Raw genomic sequence first — 21352 nt, forward strand, 5'->3', positions numbered from 1 at the left:
TACACAATGAACGTAAAACCACATCAACTTAGCAAGTATCTCTTGTACAAAATGGTATCTACTCTTATTTTTAAGCATTTGCATCCAAGGGTTTAAAACACTATTATAAAACTGGGTCTAATATATGGTGATGGAAAGAGAACTGACTCTCGGTGGTGAATATACAATGTGAGATACAGATAATGTATTAGAATTGTACACCAGAAGTCTATGTAACTTTACTAACAATTGTCAGCCCAATAAACATCAATTTAAAAAAAACCAAAGAAAGAAAAAAAACAACAACACTATTATAGATCAGGGTCAGCAAACTTTGACAATCCAAATCCTGCCACTTGATTTTTATAAATAAAGTTTTATGGGAAAACAGCCATGTTTCTTACATACTGCCTGTGCTGCTTTCAGACTACAAATGTAGAGTTGAGTAGCTGCAACAGAGACCATGTGATCAGCAAAGCCTAAAATGTTTACTATTTGGACCTTTGCTGTACAAAGTATACTGACCTCTGCTCTCGATCATATGCCCTCTAGTATCATGATGATTTCAATTCAAATTAAAAGTACAACAGAGCTTCACTATGGCAACATTAATGGAGGGAACAGGGTAGATTTTTAAATCATGGACTATTACGATAAAAGAATGTTTTGGCAGCATGATGTGTACAGTATAGATTAGAAAGGAATGATACAGAAGGTGTGGGGCTCCAAGGAGTATGCTGTTAACCATGGTCAAAGGAAAAGGAGAGAAAGGTAGTAAGACAGCCTCCTGCATGACTTGGCCAGTGATGGCTCATAGGAGAAGACAAGGAGCCCAGGAGGGCTAAAATTAATATGCACACAAGAATGAAGTTCCCTTTAAAGAAGCAGTCAAGTCAGAAGGAGAAGTTGACATTAGGGAAGAAAATGAGCTAAGCTCTGGCTTTGTGAACATGAAGATCACACAAGAAGGTCAGATGAGATCCCAAGTGGGCACTTTAAAAGGCAAGTCTGGAATTAAAACGCAAGGTCTGGACAAAGGGCTTGCTTAATTGGAACTCATACGAGGTCTGCCAATTAAGTTCACGAACTCATCCTAGAAAAAGTGCTACATACGTCATTGCTGAATATCACTATGGTCACCTTCTATGTACTTCCGTTGGGAAGCTATGCACTGATGCCAGCATCTAGTCCACCTTCAAAGCAATTTTGGAACTCTTTTTCTGGAATGGCCATCAGAGCTGTCCTTGTATTACCCTTGATGTCCTGAATGTCATCAAAATGTCTTCCTTTCAATATTTCCTTCATCTTCAGGTAAAGAAAGAAGTCATTGGGGGCTAGATCAGGTGAGTAAGGAGAGTGTTCCAATACAGTTCTTTGTTTACTGGCTAAAAACTCCCTCACAGACAGTGCCATGTGAGCTGGTGCATTGTCGTGATGCAAAAGCCATGAATTGTTGGTGAAAAGTTCAGGTTGTCTAACTTTTTCACGCAGCCTTTTCAACACTTCCAAATAGTCAACTTGGTTAACTTTTTGTCTTGTTGGTACAAATTCATAATGAATAATCCCTCTGATATCAAAAAGTTTAGCAACATGGTTGCAACAAGGTCGCAAACTTAATTGTCAGACCTTGTACACCACAATGGTTGCTGGCACTGTATAAGCAACTGAAGGCCCCAAGAAGGAAACTGTGGAGGTACAGAAGAGAAGACTCAAGCCCAGAATATTGGTCAACTCTTATAATTTGTGGTAAAACAAAAAGAGGGGCCAAGAAATGAGACAGAGAAGACACAGTCAGGGGGCAAGAAGAACCAAGGCACTGATGGGACACAGAATCAGAAAAAAGATTTTATAACGGAAATTTTAATTACAGATTAAACAAATATTTCCATAAACATTTTTTATTCATTATAATACAAAATACAGTAAAACCTCTAGATTGTTGTGAACTATGCCTCTTCCTAAAAAGTTCTTCATGGCACATATGCATCACTCATATGTGTACAGGATCTCCCTCTTCTCCTCACCAAAATTGGTCTCTACCATTCAAGAGCCTCAACTTTCATCCTGGTGCATGGACTGAATAACTATTTGCCAACCATACACACATACCTATAAAAGAGCCATCCTCTCTGTCTTCCAGGGCACCAGTACCAAGACACACATGGCCAATGGCTCCACTGCACACTACAGAGTTCCTGTCTTCTCAACTACATCGAGGGTGCCGTTTCCTCTGTCAGATGGCTATAACTTAGAGTTTCTCCACAGCAGCATTAATGACATTTTGGGCAGGACTGTTCTTTGTGGGGTGGGGGTGGGATAGCTGTTCTGTGCTTGTAGGATATTTAATAACATTCCTGGCTGCTACCCGTTAGATGCCAGTAGCATTGTCCTCTTCCCCAGTTGTGACAACCAAAAATGTCTGCAGACATTGCCCAATGTTCCCTGGGGGGCAGGAAGGGGGGGTGGGGTGGGACTCATACTCAGTTGTTGCTCTTGGATGCTAATCATTGCCCCAGCCTCTGACCTCTTCTGTCTGCTTCCCCTGCTTGCATCTTGTTTTCTGTTTGCACTTTTGCTCTTCCCAAGGCCTTTTCACCTACCACAGTTTCCACCATAGGTCTGTTATGTCAATGTCTTAACCTCAGCTCCTTCCTTTCTTTTCATTCCCCTCCTCACCCTTTTTTTCTCTCATACCATAAATACTTCTAGCATACGAACATGCCATAGGCCTTTGCAGGGCAGGTACAACTGTTTGCAGAAAGCTCCAGCTCCTTAGAGAGCATCTTAAGGCTCTGGAAATGATACCAGCCTTGGGCTCTTCTTTGCTATGTTCATTTGTGGATACATATGCAGGAATGGCTTTCTTTTCACCTACCTTTGGGTTTAAAGTTTGTTATGGAAACATGAGGCACTTGGGGGTAATTTTGCTCAAATATAAAATTTTCCCTCCACATATAGGAATTTTCCAAAAACATAATTTAAAAAAATCATGATTCACCACATGACAAATTAAAAGTGGAGTTACAGGGCTCATTATTTAGTCCTGTAATTTAGCCCAACTAATCGATAGTTATTTCTTAGTCAGTAAAAGAACAAGAACAAAAATCTCTTCAATTTCATGAACTTGTAACACACACTTACACACACTAACCTGACGAAATACTTCATTCACAAAATTCACATAACCTCGCGTTGACAGGAGGATCCGCTGCACCATTTCATAGACAGTGCGGTGCTCTTCCTCAATGCTACAAAGGCTGGAGTTGCTGAGTCTCCGATCAGACAAGGTGCTGCTGTTAGAATGGTTTTTGTCCAGCTCTGCGGGCCCGCCACCCTCCAGCTCCGGCGTCCTCTCTTGCAGTGCACCACCACCAACAGTCTGGAAGAAAGTTATTACTACTTATGAGTGATCCTCTGTGACACTCAAGGACACCCAGCAAAACTGAAGACTTGCTTTATTTTAAAGACCTCTAGTCATCATCAACTTGAAGGCAAGCTTGAAGCACAAGAGGGCTTCAGAACCCATGCTTACCAACTCCCCAATTCAACTAACCTCTCCCCAACTCAGTTATTTTAACAGAAAAACCACTAAATTATTACAGAGGGGCTGTCAAATTTTATCAACCTAAAAAGTTTATTTATATTTGTAAAAATCACAGAATAAATTGACATGTGCATAAATTTATATTATCATCAACTTTGGTCTTTATACTTCAGCACCCACTCTACAGTTACAGAGATGTGATATCAGTGGATATTTTGAAGGTACAATGTTGGAAAGCATCGTTTGATTCTTAAGACTAACTGACACCTACATGAAGGAGTGCCAAGATTTTTAAAGGGTATCAGAACCTTGATCTGAGTTTTATATTCAGATTCTCAGATCAAACTTAACTGAAATATTCATAAAACTTTAAATATTTAGAAGACTTCAAGAGCACAAATAAAATAATTCATGCAATGAGTCACAAAATTTAACACTGTTTTCTGCTCTCATTTCCCCAGAGAATTAAAGGTTTCCTCCAAACATGTATAATTTCACTTCATCTTTGTAAATTCCACTATAATTCTTTTAAGTGCCAAACTATATAACCACAATACCACTAAAATTCTACCCACTGTGAATATTTTTTACAAGAAGTGATAAGATATGAGTAGTACAAAATAATTTTACTAACTACCAAGGACAGTTTGAAAGTAAAGCTGATATCGAAATAGTAATCTCTAGGGAAAATTAATAGATTATACTTAAAATATTTTTTCTCTTCATGCTTTAGCTATTAAGCCTATGTGGCTTATCAAAGGCACTGTCACACTGTGAGATGAGCCACCCTATAGAAATTATTTCACCTTTCTGATGGATCAACTATCTTCCATAGAAAAATTAAGTTTCACTCATTTTTACTGATAAATACAACTCAATACCTGTGACTTTTTGATCAAAAACTCCCATTTTCCCCACAGACCAAAAAAAGGAAAGAAAAAACATATACATACGCACATATGTCGCAAATTTAAAATGGTCCCAAATTCTTTGACACTCCTTCCATAGAGAGGTGGAGTCTAAGTCCCCTCCCTTTGGTCCATGTGGACTATGTGACTCTGTTAATCAGCAGAATACAGTGCAAGAGACTTGTGCCAGTTTCAGGCCCAGGCCCAAGAGGCTGACAGTCACCACTTCCCATCTCTTGAAACATTTACTCTTGGAGCCCTGAGCAGACAGGAAAGAAGTCCAACTACCCAAACAGACACTATATGGAAAGAGAGGCCCAGCTGATGCCAGCGTTCCAACTGCACCCACCAAAGTAACAGGCATATGAATGAAGTTACCTTGGACCTTCCAGACCAACCAGCCACCAACGGAAGAACACCATCCATTGACCTCAGTTAACACCACATGAAGCATAAGAACTGCCCAAACAAATCCTATCCAAATCCCTGACCCAAAAAGTGAAATATGTAGTACGATAAAATGGCTGTTGTTTTAAGCCACCAAGTTTTGAGGTCATTAGGTAACCAATTAGATAACACAGCAATTAGATAACTAAAATAATGTAAAGAATTATATTTAAAGGCATCGAGTCATTTAAAAAATAAGCTCTGTTATCCAACTAGAACATAATGGTGGCACAGATGGATTTCCCATCATGCCATAAATAGAAAATTACAGTTGCCCTTGAACAACATAGGGGTTAGGGGTGCTGACCCACTAAGGAGTTGAAAATCTGCATATAACTTAAGTTGACCCTTTGCATGTACAGATTCCCAACTACCGATGGAAAATATGTACTTCTCCTGATAAATCAATGCTTTTCTTAGCTCCCTCCACAATAGGCTGCTTTCCAAAAATATGTGTATGTTTTGACAGACATTTATAATTATAGTAAGTAATGAGAGTGAAAACAAACTGATAATCCAAGTCTTCTCATTTCTTGTCTCTTTTATGAAGATTAACAGTCAGAGCATGAATAAAAACTAACCACAGAAAGAGGTCCATTTTCTGCCCACAACAATGAAGCTGGAATTCTCAACTATTATTTAGTATTAGTTGACTTGGAGGTAAAAGCAAAAATGATTCTCTTTAGTATGTTGTGAAGCCTTAGTCAGTGAAACAGACATAGGAGACATACATATCTGCTTAGACCAGGCCTGCACTGCCAGGGCTCAGGAAATTGCATGATACAGGCTACCACTTAATCCTTCCTCTCAATCCTCCCTACCATCCTGCTTTCCTCTCAAACCACAGCTCATACTGAGACTTGTTCATCCTCAGTGTCAGGCTCAATGAGGACACCCACAAAGCAGGTGTGAAACAAGAGACGCAACTGCCATTTTGTTGGTGATGCCTGATGCCCCTCAATTCCCCTGTCATGATTTGCCTGCATGGTTGGGGGCAGCCTACGTTTGCTTTGGGAGAGCTTAAGAACACAGACAGTACTATAGTGGTAGTCAACAATGAGTTTGTACAATATACTAACTCTTGTAGGGTTTTCATTTTGTGCGATTCACTTTTTCTAGATTTTCTTCCCGTGAAATACAACAATTTCAGGAAACCCAAAGTCCATGAATCATTACTAAAGGGCTGATCCAGAATTAGTAAAAGTGGTTCTTTTAATAATGTAACTAAAGAGTTATCATACAAATAAATGTGACTTCAGACTTTCGTTTTCATTCCCTAATGGATTTCTTTGGGTTTTAACGTTTAATTAATGTGCATATAGAACTGGTAAAACAAAACAAAACAAAACAAAAAAAACAACAGTCACTGCTCAAATTTTAAAATCACCACTCTACTTTCTCTAATGCATGTTGAAGTACTTCTATCTCTTACAAAATGAATTACTAAGGAATAAGTAATTCTTCACTGATAACATTTTCAGCTGAAATGATGAACAAAGACTGTTCAGATTTGAAAGGGGGGGTTGTTGTTGTTGCCAACATACTATTGGATGACTTCTGTTCTCCTGTGAATGATGCCATTGAACAAGAAAATTTGTTAAACCATATTCTCCAAGTGGTAAGTAAGCTAAGTTTAGATGATGCACTAATTCCTTTCCTTCCTGGTAAAAAATATTGGCAAAGGTATTAGTTCTAGATCAAGAGGAAGTAAATTCACTTTGGAAAAAACATACACACAAAGCTCATACATGACCTTTAACATAGTAAGGTAACAGTAATAGTGGCCAAAGTGTGAACTCTACTCGGAAGCGGAACTCAAAATATTGTTTTAAAGGACTTTTATAAGAGCAGTATATTCTTTGAAAAAAGATTGTGGATCACCTGACTTAAGACAGTGATATTCACTTAACATGGGTAAAATTATATTAAATTTGAAATTCCAAACAAAAACTTTCAGGAGACAAATGCAATTACATGCATTTTTTTATTCCTGCAACTCCATTCCCAAAATTTAATATTCAATTTCTTAAACTGCTGCTTTTTCTAATGTACAATGTAAATGAAGAGTGGAACACAGTAGACACATGTGAGACGAGGTGGGAACCACAGCTGTAAGGCAGAGAAGGGAATACAGTAGACAAGTGGTCAGCTGAATAATGACATCCCAAAGATGTCCATGCCCTAATCCCCGGAACCTTTGAATGTTACTTATGTGGAAAAAGGGATTTAGCAGATATGGTTAAATAAAGGATGCTGCAATGAGATCATTCTGGATTATCTAGGTGGTTCCAGTGTACAAGGTATGATCAAAAATTACGGTGAATGTTTAAATTTATAAAAAAATATATTACAAGTAAAAGACACATTGCCATTAATCCCCCCTCAAAAATACTCCCTCTCACTTCGAACACACTTATCCCATAGTCCGTGCCACTTTCTGAAGCAGTTCTGGAAGTCCTCTTTTGTGAGTGTCTTTAGTTGTGCTATCATGGTTGGTTCAATATCCTTGAATCGATTCAAAACGTTTTCTTTTCATGGCCATTTTGACTTTGGGGAACAGCCAAAGTCACATGGTGCCAGGTGAATAAGGTGGATGAGGATACACCATAATGTTTTCATTTAACAGAAATTGCCATATACCAGACGTGATGTGTGACACGGAGCATTGTCATGATCGAGGATGAAGTAAAAGGCACTCACAAAAGAGGACTTCCAGAACTACTTCAAAAAGTGGCAAGAACAATGGGATAAGTATGTTCAAAGCGAGAGGAAGTATTTTGAGGGGGATTAATGGCAATATGTCTTTTACTGTAATAAATTTTATTTAAATATTCACCGTATTTTTCGATCACACCTCGTAGTCACAAGGATCCGTAAGAAGGCAGGAATATGAGACAGAGAAGGCAATGTGAAGACGGAAACAAAGGGAGAAAAGGTGATGTAATGAGGGGTCACAAGCCAAGAAATGCAGGCAGCCTCTAGAAGCTGGACAAGGCAAGAAAATGGATTCAGCTCTAGAACCTCCAAAAGGAATACAGACTGGCCAACACCTTGATTTTACCCCACTGAGACTGATCTTGGACTTCTGACTTCTAGAATAGTAAGATAATAGATTTGTGTTGTTTCAAGCTACTAAGGTTGTGGTAATTTGCTACAGTGACAATAGAAAACTAATATAACTACTTACTATGAGGTGTATTAACAGTCTCTACAATGGCAGTAACCATTTCTAGGTGCCTACAGGGTATGGTAGCATTGGGCACAGATGGTTGTCTGTCCAGCATCCATTCCCCCTCCCTGACAGAACCCCAGTGCTCTGCCTGCCTCCTCCCATGAAGCCCACTGACTCACAGGAAGGTGACCCTATCCACAGTACCAGAAGAGTGTTCTGTATCATGGACACCATTATGCCCCTCCCTCCTAGGCCACACCTCCAGCTTTAAGCCAATCAATGCCTTGTTATGGTGCTAGGAGTGGGCAAATAACCTACATTGTTCCACTCAGACAAAAGGGAAAGGCTTTGTATTTCTGGGTTGTCTCTGAATAGGAATAGGTTGTGCAGTGCCCCATCTTGTATTCATCTGGGAAGCTGACAACAAACCTGCCAGAGGGAAAAAGGCAGAAGAGAAAATACTACAGAAAATCAAGAGAGAGAATGAGTGAACCTTATTGTCAGCCAGCCTCCCTGTAAGTTTCTTTACTTATAAGATTAAAATACTTCTTTTTACATTTAACTCAGTTTGAGTTCTGTTGTCTTTTTTGTTTTAGGATGATAGAACCATCCTAATTGATTGAGTTGCTCAGATCCTTACGACACTAAAAAAGCTAGATAATAAAAGTAGATCACTCAGAAGTGTGAAGAGTCAACAAGGGAAAAAAATCAGAACTTTGAAGCAGTGGTTAATTTCCTATTCTTGCTACTTCTCATCATCCAGATGAGGAACTTACTTTCAATAAATACAGGTAACAGTTTTTCCGAAATTTTGAAGCCAGATAGGAAAAAGTTACAACCTTTAAACAGGCTGTTTTGAATTGATCAAAAACCCACACAGATGCAACGTAAAATTTATCAGTGTGATTTTTCTTATATGTAATTTCATACAAATTTTTGCCTATCTGATGACTTTCAGTTTTTGTCTACCTGATTAGTGAATAAAGGTCTCTAGTCATGGCTCAGAATTAACTGTGTTTCCCTGACTGCTGGTGAGATCGGGGACCATTTTTCTTTTCTTTTCTGCGAACTTCCGTTTCATCGCCTTTGTCCATTTTTCAATTGGACTTGTTTGTCTAATAAATTTGTTGGCACTCTTTACATAGTGGAGATACGAGCTCTATTAACAGCCATGATGTTTCTAATGCTTTTCACAGTCTATTGCGTGGGTGTGGCTTTATGCTATCTTTTGACACATAAATCACACAAGGTCTTTATCACTTTGTTTTTATAGCTAGCCCTGAAATCAATTTAGACCTTAAATCAATCTGACACTTGCTTATGTGATATGAAGTATATGATATGAACCAAGGTTCTGAGAAAGGGAGACAGACAGAAAGTGATAGACAGATACGTTCTTTCAGCTTCAGGGTTGTAGGTTAGATAGTCAATGTTAGTCTCGGTCTCATTCTGTATAGTTTTTCTTCTTAATCTCCGAAAGTTAAATGTCTGTTTAGGTTTGTGTCTTTTTAGCTAATTCTTCCTGGGACTCAAAAGCCTTTCAGTTTAAGGCATGACTTCTTTTCAGCTCAGGTAAACTTTTCTTTTTATTAGTTCAATTATTACTTCTCATTCTTCTCTCCTGTCCTCACAATATTTGCAAAGTAGGTCTGGATCTGTCCTCAGGTCTTATTTACCAGTTTCTAATTTCCATCTCTTTGAAATATTGCTGAGTGTTGTGGGATTTTTTTCAGAAAACCAATTTTGTTCTCGGCAGTGATCATTACCATTTTCAGTTTACCTACTAAGGTTTTATATTAAAATATTTAAGGTTTTTTAAAACTTTCTTTCAGCAAGTCTTTTGTTGTTCTTATTGTGATTGTATCTCCCTCAGACTTCTTTGAAAATAAGCTCTTCCAGTTCTTTGGTCAGTTCTTGTCAATGGGGCCACATGCTCAGGACTTCAGTTTGGTGTTCCTCCATCAAGGTGCTAATTACAGGTGTGTGCACTTTCCCAACTCAGACCTAGGTCATACTGCTGGGAACTCCAGAACATCAGCAAACCTGCATTAAGTGGATCACACTTCCTGTCCCTGTTCTTGAGAAAACAGAAAAAGCACACAAAACCATAACCCTTCTGTGAAGTGGCTGCTCTCTGATTTCCACGAGTGGTCCTGCTCTACCCAGCATGAAGTCCCTAAGTAAGTCAGCCAGCTGGGAAAGCCCCCATTTGCATCTGACCAAGGCCAGCAAGAAACAGAAGGTCCCATACAAGAAAAGGTCTTCATGTAAGGCCTCGGGAAAAGGCAGCCTTCTCTTCCAGAGACCCCCTCATGGCTCAACACCACTCTAAAATCCCAAGCTGCTGACTTACCCCTTCCCTTGAGTTCCCAGAGAGCACTTGGCAGTCTCACATGTCTTCTTCACTACAGTTCCCCTCCCCCGCCACCCGCACAATTCCTCACGGCCTTCCAAGTACTGGGGATTGGAGAAAGCAAGATAGGCCCTGGTCTTATGTTCAGAGGTCACTGGTACCAGAGGAAAGGAGGGAAATGAGAGGAAGCCAGGAGTGTGTGCACAACAGCCATCATCTCAGAATGCCTCCCTCGCCCCCAAGACTGCCTCGTCATGGCAATGCCAATGGAGCACAGCAACTACTTTTAACTCACAGCTTCTTCTGAAACCTCAGCATTACAGGCAGAGCAAGCCAATAAAATCAAGTCCTTATAACCAAAAACCTGTAAGAACCAATAACCCTATTAACCAAATATTTTGGTATGTGTTACTGTGTGTTATTACGTAAGTATGAAGAAATAAAAAGACGATAATGACATACCTGCATGATTTTAGGCAATACATCAACTCCATTTTTAGTGTTTTGTGGGGTAGTTAGATACTTTTTTTCCAAAAAGAAAGTTACAATCCACTTAATAAAAACAACACGAGCTGCTATGTACGGAATTTTTGTACTGTAAATATTTTCATTGTCTCGAGTTGTAGTAATGTACACTGGCTTTGGTCTTAAATGGGGGATATCTGGAAGAAAAAAAGAACACATGATTAGGTTAGTGAGTCCTGTCATTATGTAACCCCTACAAATGTTTCTGTTTCCAAGTTAAACAGACACACTGTATTTGGTTGTCTGAATAGCAACGATGATTAAAGAACCAGAAATAACTAAAAATACCATTTTTTGGTAGATTCATTTCTGGTTCTGCCTTGCAATCTGAGCAAGACAGGGTGATAGTGGCTGTTACTGTTTATTTACAGCTGTGGTGTATACAGCTGTGGAAAAACTATGCTAATAACTCTTTCTAACAAATTTCAGCAATTACATGAGATTATAATAGTTAAAATCTTTTCACCTATGTTGTAACTAAAACCATGTGTAGACATTTTTTTCATCATTTAAGGTATTTTAACATCTAACGCTACACTAATCAAATCGACTTTAATTTTCTATCCTTTTCCTTCTAGATGAATCCAAAGAAACAGAATCAGTACAATCAACTTTATAGATGAATGAATTCAGAGTCTTGTTTCATCTTTGAGGTATCAGACACCATCATTTCCAAAGAATTAATAGGAGATCCATTCTTTAAATTCCATAATCAATAGGGAAATTATATGGTATTGGATTTGAGATACTACTTGCTCTAAGTCCAACTTTCTTACAAATTTTTGTACACCTGGTGTACATGCATGCATGAGGCAGACAAATTCTTAGCAAATAACTTTTAATCTCGAAATATTAACAATACACTGTTTCCTACAATGAATACAGATTACTTATAAAACCAGAAACAAAATTGAAAATAATACCCACCTATATAGCCAACAGAATATATATCCCAGTACCCTTAAAGTCAGAACTTTTTCTACATCTTTCAAAATTCGAAAGCTTAAGTTGTTTTCCTCTGGCCTTTTTAAAGTGTGTGTGTGTGTGTGTGTGTGTGTGTGTGTGTGCGTGCATGCACAAATAAACACCCACAGGCAACTGAATCCACACTTCCAAGATGGATTAATGTCGGTTGTGATCGTTTCCCCTCCAAAATTGTTCTTATTCATTTTAACTAATTTCACCTGCTTTAAAATAACAGGCATAAGAAGATTTGTCCCCCTCCCACCACTCTAAAAGACGCTTCTGGCCTGTGAGCCCTCATTTATTATAGAAGGAAAGCTTTAGGAGCTAAATCAGAAATTCCCTTACATTTCCTTCCCCTCTGGGAACCTACTGTATGTAGGCTGCCCAACTGCCCAACCATCTGCCCCTCCATAAGCAGCTGTAAATGGTCCCGAATGGACATAATGTAGGCAGCTGTGTGGCCTGGGCTGATGTGCCTAGGCTCTGAGCAAGGTCTGCCGTCACCAACTCCCACCACCAGTAAGAGAAGACTCCAGGAAATACAAGCTTTTTTTACATTAAAAGATTTTAAATTACACCAAAAACAATCGATTCATTTCAAATTATTTCTGAGTATAGGAATCATAGTTCTCCTTTATTGCTGTGAGCTGAGATACGTCTTAGTTTGTATAGTTAAAATCATTTATTAGGAAACTTTCAACCTCTTACAATAAAGTCACCATTAACTGTAAGAATAAACTAACTATTTTACTTAAAAACAATCAAAGGCCACTTTGAAAGACATTGTGCAGCTTCCCTGTGGATGTCCTTGATACATAGTTCAATCAGTACTTACCAAGTACAGGTTTGTAGATGTTTGTTAACTTAGTAAATGATGGAAATAAATGAGGAAGATAATACTTTCGAAACAATGTAAAAAGAAATTTAAATCCAGTATCTTGATTGTCCTTATTTTTCCACTCCAAGCTTGCAGCCTTTGGATAATATGTGGAAAAGAACATATGTATATTTACATTTCAAATTAATGTATACTGAACTGAAATACTGTTGTATTATTAAAATTCTTCTCCTAACTTAAAAACTTGACAAATAATATTGATAATCATGTAATGAAATCATATCTTAAAACTCAAAAGATGACAAGAATGAATACTTCAAAACAGAATAGTAACTACATTAAAAACAGAATTTTTATTGAGTATTCAAATAAAAAAAAAAATCCCCCAACGATAGCCATTTCTTTTTAAACTTGTTCTACTACATCATGTCCATATTTTTTTCCACATGTTCTTTGTAACATTCCTGTGCCCTTAAAACATCTAGTCAGATATAATCAGGTGATTTTTTAAAAACTTTAAAAAGGCCATTTATAATAAACAGAAATTAAGGAAACAATCCCTTGCAAAGAGATTTTATCCTATGTTACCAACATGCAAAATCAGTTTCAAAAGGCAAAGCTACAGAATCTTGGCAAATGCTTTTTCCTTATTAAAAGAAATCCACAGACTAGAATAAACCAGGCCTGCCAGTCCAGCTATACCTGTCAGTTCTTAATACTTGTTAGGCCACAGAGCACTGTGGTCTAACCAAGCTTCCTGAATTCCTTCATGATGCAGCACACTTAGAAAACGGTAATATTTGTGCAGCACCTGAGATAAAGGGATGAGGGCCTTTGGCTGCCCAACGGCAGAGGGGCTCAGCATCTGTAACCTGCCAGATGTTCTCCGGGATGAGCCAAGGGAGAAACTGCTCTGAGGACTCATCCCAGTAGACAGAAGGAAGGAGAGAGGGATAAACATGCACATACAATTCTGTACACAATTTAGGGGCTCACAGTCTGCATAAAAGCCTACCTCCATATCAATGGTATCCTTCCTCTAATGGGATCCTGGGGATTTCCTTACTTATCTGAGGTCACACAGCTCATTAGTGACCCAAGTCTCCCAACACATTCAAGTTCAAGATACTCATGCTGATCTGGGACATACAAAATGCCCTGCCACTTCCAATCAGATAAGAGTTTGAGACACATGTAGAATGGGCCAGCAGGGCCAAAAGATGGAGCTTCCAGAAGATGGCAGAATACCCCAGTTGGGCTCTCAGGATTCTGGAGTCCGTGTGTTTCTGTTGTCGGCAAAAGGAAACGGGGGAGAAGAGAGCAGACAAGATCGCCCAGCAGGACAGAGTAGTTAGAAAGGGCAGCCAAAGACTCAATCTTGAGGAATGGCAGAGAGAAACACAATTCCCCAAAGAAAACTGGAAAGAAGTAAAAGAAAGGGAGAAAAAGCCAGAAGAAAATATCATGGGAGGAATCTCATGAAGAAGGGGCAAACACTTAAAAAACCCAAAAGACTAAATGCGGCACAAACTGAAGAGTGTCCTTCCTCTGGACTTGATCATGAGATCTTGCACCTCTAACGTCGCAGTGACAGGGCAGAGGCAGGTAATAGAGGGTGTCAAGGAACATTAGGTGAGGAAGTAGACAAACTTATTACACCAACAAACATGATTGTGAAGGAAAGGACAGAGGCTGGACTGTACGAGTACCTATGAGGAGCTCAGGGATAAGAGAAGTGTTTGCTGAGAGAAAAGGACTCAGTAGCTTTTTTCAAACAATATCAATGCTTGAAATATAGACCAAGACATAAGTCACCTACTGAAATCATAAACTAATGATTTTAGTTCTATATTCACTTGGTAAATATAAGAGAAAGGAATATATGACATAAAGCAGGTCTGTGCTGATGGCATGATGAGATAATTACACATGCTTTCGTTTGAATCTGCCTGCCTGTTCTGCCCATTCCTGATCCACCCATTCAGCTTCTAGGCCTGCCTCTTCCTCCATCCTGTTTAGCTAGCATAGAGGTCAGGGTTAGGGAAGGAGTAAAGAGGCAAAAGTAGTTTAATACACTGTTAGAAAATAGAAAATATACACCGGGGGTGCCAAAAAAATGTATACAAGTGGCCACTTTGGTCAACGTTGCTCAAGCAGTAGTTTGCCATAATCAGAAGTGTCTGGATGCTGATGGTAACCACTTTGAGCACCTCTTGTAATTGCTGAAGTCAAACGTGACTTGTATTCATCTTTTGTTATGGTATATATTGAGCATTACAATTTTAATAGATTTTTCCTTTCTTAAAATGTGCATAAATTTGTTGGTACCCTCTGTATATTGGCTTCTGCCCCCAGTTCCTAGAACAGAGCTCCTGAAACCCTTATAAATTCCTAAGTGATAAGAGCACTAAGAGCATCTTTTGTTCTACTGAGATGAACTCGTGGTGGGCTGCTGGATGGCTCATGGATGGGCGCTGGTCACCAGAAAGACCAAGACATGGTAAGAAGCTTAGAATTTTCAGCCCTCGGCCCACTTCATTTCTCCAGAGAGGGGAGAGGGGCTGGAAATGGAATTAATAATTGATCATGCCTATGGGAGGAAGCCTCCATAAAATTCCAATAGCAAGGGTCTCAGGGAGTTTCCAAGTGGGTGAACACATCCATGTACTGGGAGGGGGATGGACCCCAACTGCATAGGGACAGAAACTCCTGCACTCTGGACCCTCCCAGACCTCAACCTATGTACCTCTTCATCTGGTTGTTCATCTGTATCCTTTATCATATTTTTTAATAAACTGGTAAACGTAAATTGTTCCCCGAGTTCTGTGAGCCACTCTAGCAAATTAATTGAATATGAGGAGTGGGCTGTGGGAACCTCTGATTTGTAGCCAAACTGGACAGAAGTTGGGGGTTATCAGGAGACCTACTAATTGCAGTTGGCATCTGCATAGGATGGGAACAGTCTCATGGGACTGAGAGGTTAATGTGTGGGATCTGATGCTTTCCCCAGGTAGATAGTTTCAGAATTGAGATAAATTGTAGGATACCCAATTCTTGCGGAAAAGAATTGCTTTATGGAGGAAAAAAATCCCCCCACATTTGGTGGCCAGAAGTGTCGTAAGTGAAGTGTTCCGTGTGAATGTGGTAATAATATGAAAGTAAAGGAGACACACAGACGGAGAACTGAATTTTTCCCTTTATAAACACACTCACACAAAATAGTCTGTATGCCTGATCTTTGCTGAAGTGACGTGGGACATATTCTATATTTAGTGAAATATCACATAAAACCACCTTAAAGAAAAAGAAATAACGGAATATGTGGACAAAAAAGAAGAAAAGAGACAATGTTTTCTCTTTCCTACTGCGAATAAGACTATCACTGAATTATCTACAACTTGTTCTTACCTGAATAACCATATATTTCAACAGTATTTGAAGAAAAAAGCATGTTTGGTCCTCAGGGATCTTTTCCCCCGATATGGCTGGCAGGAGTGGAGTGATTTCTTCTGGATATATCTTTGCTGCAGAGTGGAAAATAATGAGAGCTCTTTCATCAAAGTTAAATTTTAAACAGGGTTTTTAAAACTGGCCTCTATTAAAATACATCTCTCCATCCATTAAACTGCTCACACAGACCAAGCCTGCAGTCTGTGTGACGCAGATGCCCACCAAGCCCTCTCCCACTGGACCATTCTTTTCCCTTCCAAATTCTGCTCTGGTCAGCCTGTCAAATACCTATCAAATACCTGTCAAATACCTGTCATTTGGCAATGAAATGATATGCAGTTATAAATCAACGGCCTTAACAGGCAAGTTCCTTGAAAACTCACAGGATACAAGTGGCTGCCATTAATAGTCCCATGAAGCACTATTACTCTTCCATGAATGCTACATGAAAATATACAGCTGGCAAAAAAAATAGCCTGGCTGAGATGAACGTCCACTTATGAAACAACAGTGAAGGAGGACAACAGAGTAGTTTGGGATAGTGTATTTAAATCTCATTAACAGCCACAAAAACACCCCAGACATACCATGTTTCTCTACTTCCTGCTATTGCCAACATCTGTCTTCCATTCCTGTTTCCACCACTCAATAAATTTCTCCTGTCATCATTTCATATAAAATAGGTTTCAAGTCTTTTAATTCTAATATTTGCAAGACTCTATTGTGAATATGAAAAAGGAATAATTCCTCTTCAGAACGCTCTTCTGAAATCAAGATTTCTACCCAGGAAAATGGCAAGCCAAGGAATTCCTCAGTGTAACTTCACGAGTCATTTCAACCTGTAAGATCTGCTCACATCACTCACCGTCAGCTGCACTAGGGCTCGGACTGATGAGCATCTCCAGTGTACAGGGCCCTCTGGAGGACATGATCGCTGGGAAACCAGGCACAAGACAAGCAAAAATCAGCACCTGCTCTTCAGCACAGTTTGTCTGAAGTGCTTGAAGCCACAGAAGAAACAGCCTGAGTCCTTCACATCGTAACTAAAAACAAAATTAAAGGCAACAAAATTAAAAACATGTATTTGTAGAAATTCATTACAATGTAGCATTAGTTCAGAGAAAGAACAACTAGAAGTGAAAGGTTTATAGTTAAAGTGCTACACCAAGTTCTTCACTTAGTGACAAGTGAAGATGCTGCAATACAGCACAAGGGTTAAGAGTTTGGGTTCTGGAGCCAGAGTGCCTGGGTTCAAACGCAGGCTCTGCCACTTTCTAGCTTAGCTGTGACCTGTGGAGAACAACATAACTTCTCTATGTCTTATTCTCCCCATCCATAAAATAGGGATGATAACAAAATGTATCACAAAGTACTAGTGTAGGATTAAGTGAGTTAGAATAGTGCCCGGCTCACAGTAAGCACTATATAAATATTTCCCATTAACCATATTTGATGCCATAAGGCATGGTGCCCATATCATCAACACTCAATTATCGTATTTTCCCCAAAATAAGACCAGGTCTTATACCACATTTTCCAGAAAATAAGACCGGGTCTTACATTAATTTTTGCTCCAAAAGACGTATTAGGGCATATTTTCAGGGGATGTCTTATTTTTTCATGTACAACAATCTACATTTATTCAAATACAGTCATGTCATCTTCTGTAACCTCATCATAATGTACTAAATGTGTCCATCTGGCTGATGATCTTAACTGGGGCTTATTTTCAGGATAGGTCTTATTTTTGGGGGAACACAATATCCATGAAAACAATGCAAAGATCATCTTCCTCCAAATGTGCACTGTGCTTTTGACAGAATTTATGTCACGTTACTAAAATATGCACATTTATAATGTTCTTAAACATCGGAACATTTGGAGGAAAGGGAAGGAAAGAAGGAAGAAAGAAAGGAAGAGAGGGAGGAAGGAAGGGCTTGGCTGATTCCCCACAGAAGTCAAATACACTAAGACTGGTGACCATGATAATCCCACTAACAGTGGATTCTATAGCGCACTTTCAGACATGCCCATGGACTCACCACTGCTCTGCACAAACCTCCATGCCCACTCACAACTGTTCTTTCCACAAGCAGGTAAAATAAGTGGTGACATTGCTGAATGAATAATGCTATTCAGCATCAGACAAAAGTGACATGGCTTGATGTATATCTAACCAAATTATATTAAATTTAACAAGAGGAAAGTTTCTTCAAAATTCTATCACGTCTTCAATTTTTTATGTTAACTATACTGGAGATGACTAAATATAAATAAGGCCAATAATAAACATGAAATAAACTGATAGGTTTCAACTGTAAGACTGAGTATTAATTAAAATAGGAGGGACAAAATATAGAATCTATTGTGAAGCTGGGAATAGCTCGCCTCCTTTTTTCAACATGTAAGAGATACTTAACATACCAATTTCAAGTGGCTACGATTATATAAACTGGTATAAAACCAAAAATGTATTAGCTTATTAAAGGCACACACATAACTTAATGAACTACAGGTGAATTGCCTTCCATAAAACACACATCCGAGGCTGGTTTCTTTTGCCACTTATGTTTTAGTGGCATCTTATCACTGCATCACATTGTAATTATAAAAGGCATATTCACTTTAAAATAAGCTAGTTTTGACTTAAATTACAAGACCAATCTGCTGCAAACAAATATTCAAGAGTAAGGTTCTGCTGCTCTTTTCCTCCACAATTTTTGCTCAAAAACAGCAAAAATAATTCATAGACAACTATAATTTTAACAAGATTACTGGGGGGAACAGAATCAGGCACATTAACTCTGAAGTTTAGAGAGGAACAAGTTCAACCCATTCCTTTTTCCGATAGTAAAACTAGAACAGTTAGTGACTTGCCAATGGTTTCCCCAACTGTACACAGCAGAATCAAAATTAGAATTTCAAACTCCAAATCCCAAGCCAGTTTCTCTTACTAATATTTAACATGTCTATCACAATAAGTTATGATGTAAGAAAACTCTAAAAATATTTGTAACGTAATTTCTCAATTAAAAGTAAAAACTTAGTCAAGTGGTTTTTAAAGATTAGTTTTAAATGGCCTAATTTTGTCATTTTATGGCATTAATAAACTTAAGAGTAATAAAAAAATGCCATTACACATTTATCTTAAATAAGTACCTTAATAGAATTTCCAGTGTGTAGAAGCTTCTTTAAAGTTGAACCTGAAAGTTTAAAATAATCAGAAATAGAGTATGTAAATTCAAGTTCTATTTTTAAAACATCAGTTTTAGAAAGAAAAAAATGTTATGACAAAAGATATAGTTTTTTAAAAAATAAAATGAAGAAGGCTGACCTTCAGAAGCAAAGCAATGTCACAGAAGGAGATGTTTTGAAGATAAAAGCACTTTGAGTATGAACCTCTTCAAAATTCTTTTAAATGATTGATGGTAAAAGATGCCCACAGTGGAATATGTGCAAAATATCTCTTGCTACATATAAAATGAATGATTTTCTAAATCTCTAAAGGTAAAAATAATATAAAACTACTGCTCACAAGACATTTTTACAAGAACATTTCACAAATATTCAGGACAGCATCTTTCTTTCCTTGCAATGACAACCACATTTATGGGTTCGGTCCAGCATAGTTCTTTGGTCACTGTCAAGCAGAAGAATCAAGGTTTACTCAGAACTACACCAGTCAACTGCAAACAGTTTGGTACTACAGCCCATTGTGATTAGAAGTGTCTCTCTTATGAAAATGGCAACATACTACCTATTATTCTATAAATGTGTTCATGCCCTTAGATGGAAATGGCTTGGCAACCCCAACTAAATATCATACATAGCCTCTAAACACGACTTAACCTCAAAAAAGGAAGTAATCTTTTAAAATAAAAATATATTGGAAGTCTTAGGCAAGAGTATCTTTTCTTATAATCAAATTTTTTGAGAAAAGATTAAAAATTGGTATCAAATCACATTTACTCCACCATGTATTTCAAAGAGCGGTTCTACCAAGAAATAAAGCCAATGCCTCAACGATTGCTACAGGTCATATCTATGTGGATAGATACATATATGTTAGTTAAATGCATACACTTCAGGAATTCATGAGCCAGAACAAAATCACTGGCTGTGTGAAGGAACCTTTAATAACTGCTCTACTGTTTATAACACTTAACACTGGGGCTATGGGAAAACTCACCATAGTTATGACTAGGTTACTGCACTGAATCACTAAGCATTTGTGATTGAGTAAAGGAAGTTAAAGTGTCCTCCTCCCTCCTCTTCTCCTGTCACCAAACCATATGGGTAATTCTGAGTCTAGAGCCAGCATTTACTGGGCTAGACTCGCTCACAGCTAAGATTCAAGCGTCTGTGCTCATGGTACTATTTTATCCCACACCTTTCCTCAACCTGGGGCCTTGTCCCTTGCCTCCATGTTCATCCATTCCTGGAAAATCTGGTGTGCCTCAGTTTAATATTTGCTCCGATATGCCTATGAGGACCTCATGATGGTTGATAGGGCCAACAGACACTTCACCTCGCCGGAGACTTATGATAAAGTCGGCATAGACTGTTCTCCTCTCAGACATCTGGCAAATCCATCACCTTACAACACATTCTCAGAAACACTTTTTCCTGGTCATTGTGTGTGACCACTGGGGCTCGTCAGTCCTTCCCCTTCTTGGAACAGATCCAATATTTTTAACTTCTGGTCTACCCATAGTTGTCTATATCCACTCTTCCATACCCAGGGAGAAGAAAAATACATATAAAAAGGACAGACTTCACAAAGAGACATACAGAATGTCTGAACCATATCTGTCAACAGTTCCCGACTTTCTAAAGTAATCTGGTAATTTGTTATAGCAATAATAGAAAGCTGATTTTATATATATATGATGTATTCTGTCCTGTTGTATTCAGAAAATCTTGTATATCTGAAGCACTATAGCTTAGCAGTTACAAGCCAGATTCAGAAGCAAGAATGCTGAAGTTCAAATCTAGGTTCTGCAATTATTGTGTAACATGGGTCAGTTGCTTAACCTCACCATGCCTGAGGTTTCTTATCTGTAAATGGGATAACAACAGTGCGTACCATGGAAAATTGTTAACGAGGTTTAAATGAGTTAATATACATAAATACTTAGAATAGTGTCTGGTATGTGGAAAATACATTTTC

At 38.5% G+C, this 21352-nt stretch overlaps 1 protein-coding gene across 8 annotated transcripts in view; it reads right to left on the reverse strand.

Annotated features, from left to right (window-relative positions):
• Positions 1-21352, reverse strand: part of RALGAPA2 (Ral GTPase activating protein catalytic subunit alpha 2) — a 332861-nt gene that overhangs the window by 237434 nt on the left and 74075 nt on the right. For all 8 annotated transcript variants that reach the window (XM_019712539.3, XM_019712535.3, XM_019712536.3 and 5 more), the window contains 6 exons: positions 19342-19385; positions 17048-17225; positions 16141-16256; positions 12730-12868; positions 10866-11065; positions 3131-3358 (listed from right to left, as the gene is read on the reverse strand). In XM_019712539.3, the coding sequence (XP_019568098.3) occupies positions 3131-3358; positions 10866-11065; positions 12730-12868; positions 16141-16256; positions 17048-17225; positions 19342-19385 (905 nt within the window). The remainder of the gene's footprint in view (positions 1-3130; positions 3359-10865; positions 11066-12729; positions 12869-16140; positions 16257-17047; positions 17226-19341; positions 19386-21352) is intronic.

The sequence above is a fragment of the Rhinolophus sinicus genome, chromosome 13, assembly GCF_057876585.1.
Source record: "Rhinolophus sinicus isolate RSI-liver-muscle chromosome 13, RSI-T2T, whole genome shotgun sequence".
Lineage (NCBI taxonomy): Eukaryota > Metazoa > Chordata > Mammalia > Chiroptera > Rhinolophidae > Rhinolophus > Rhinolophus sinicus.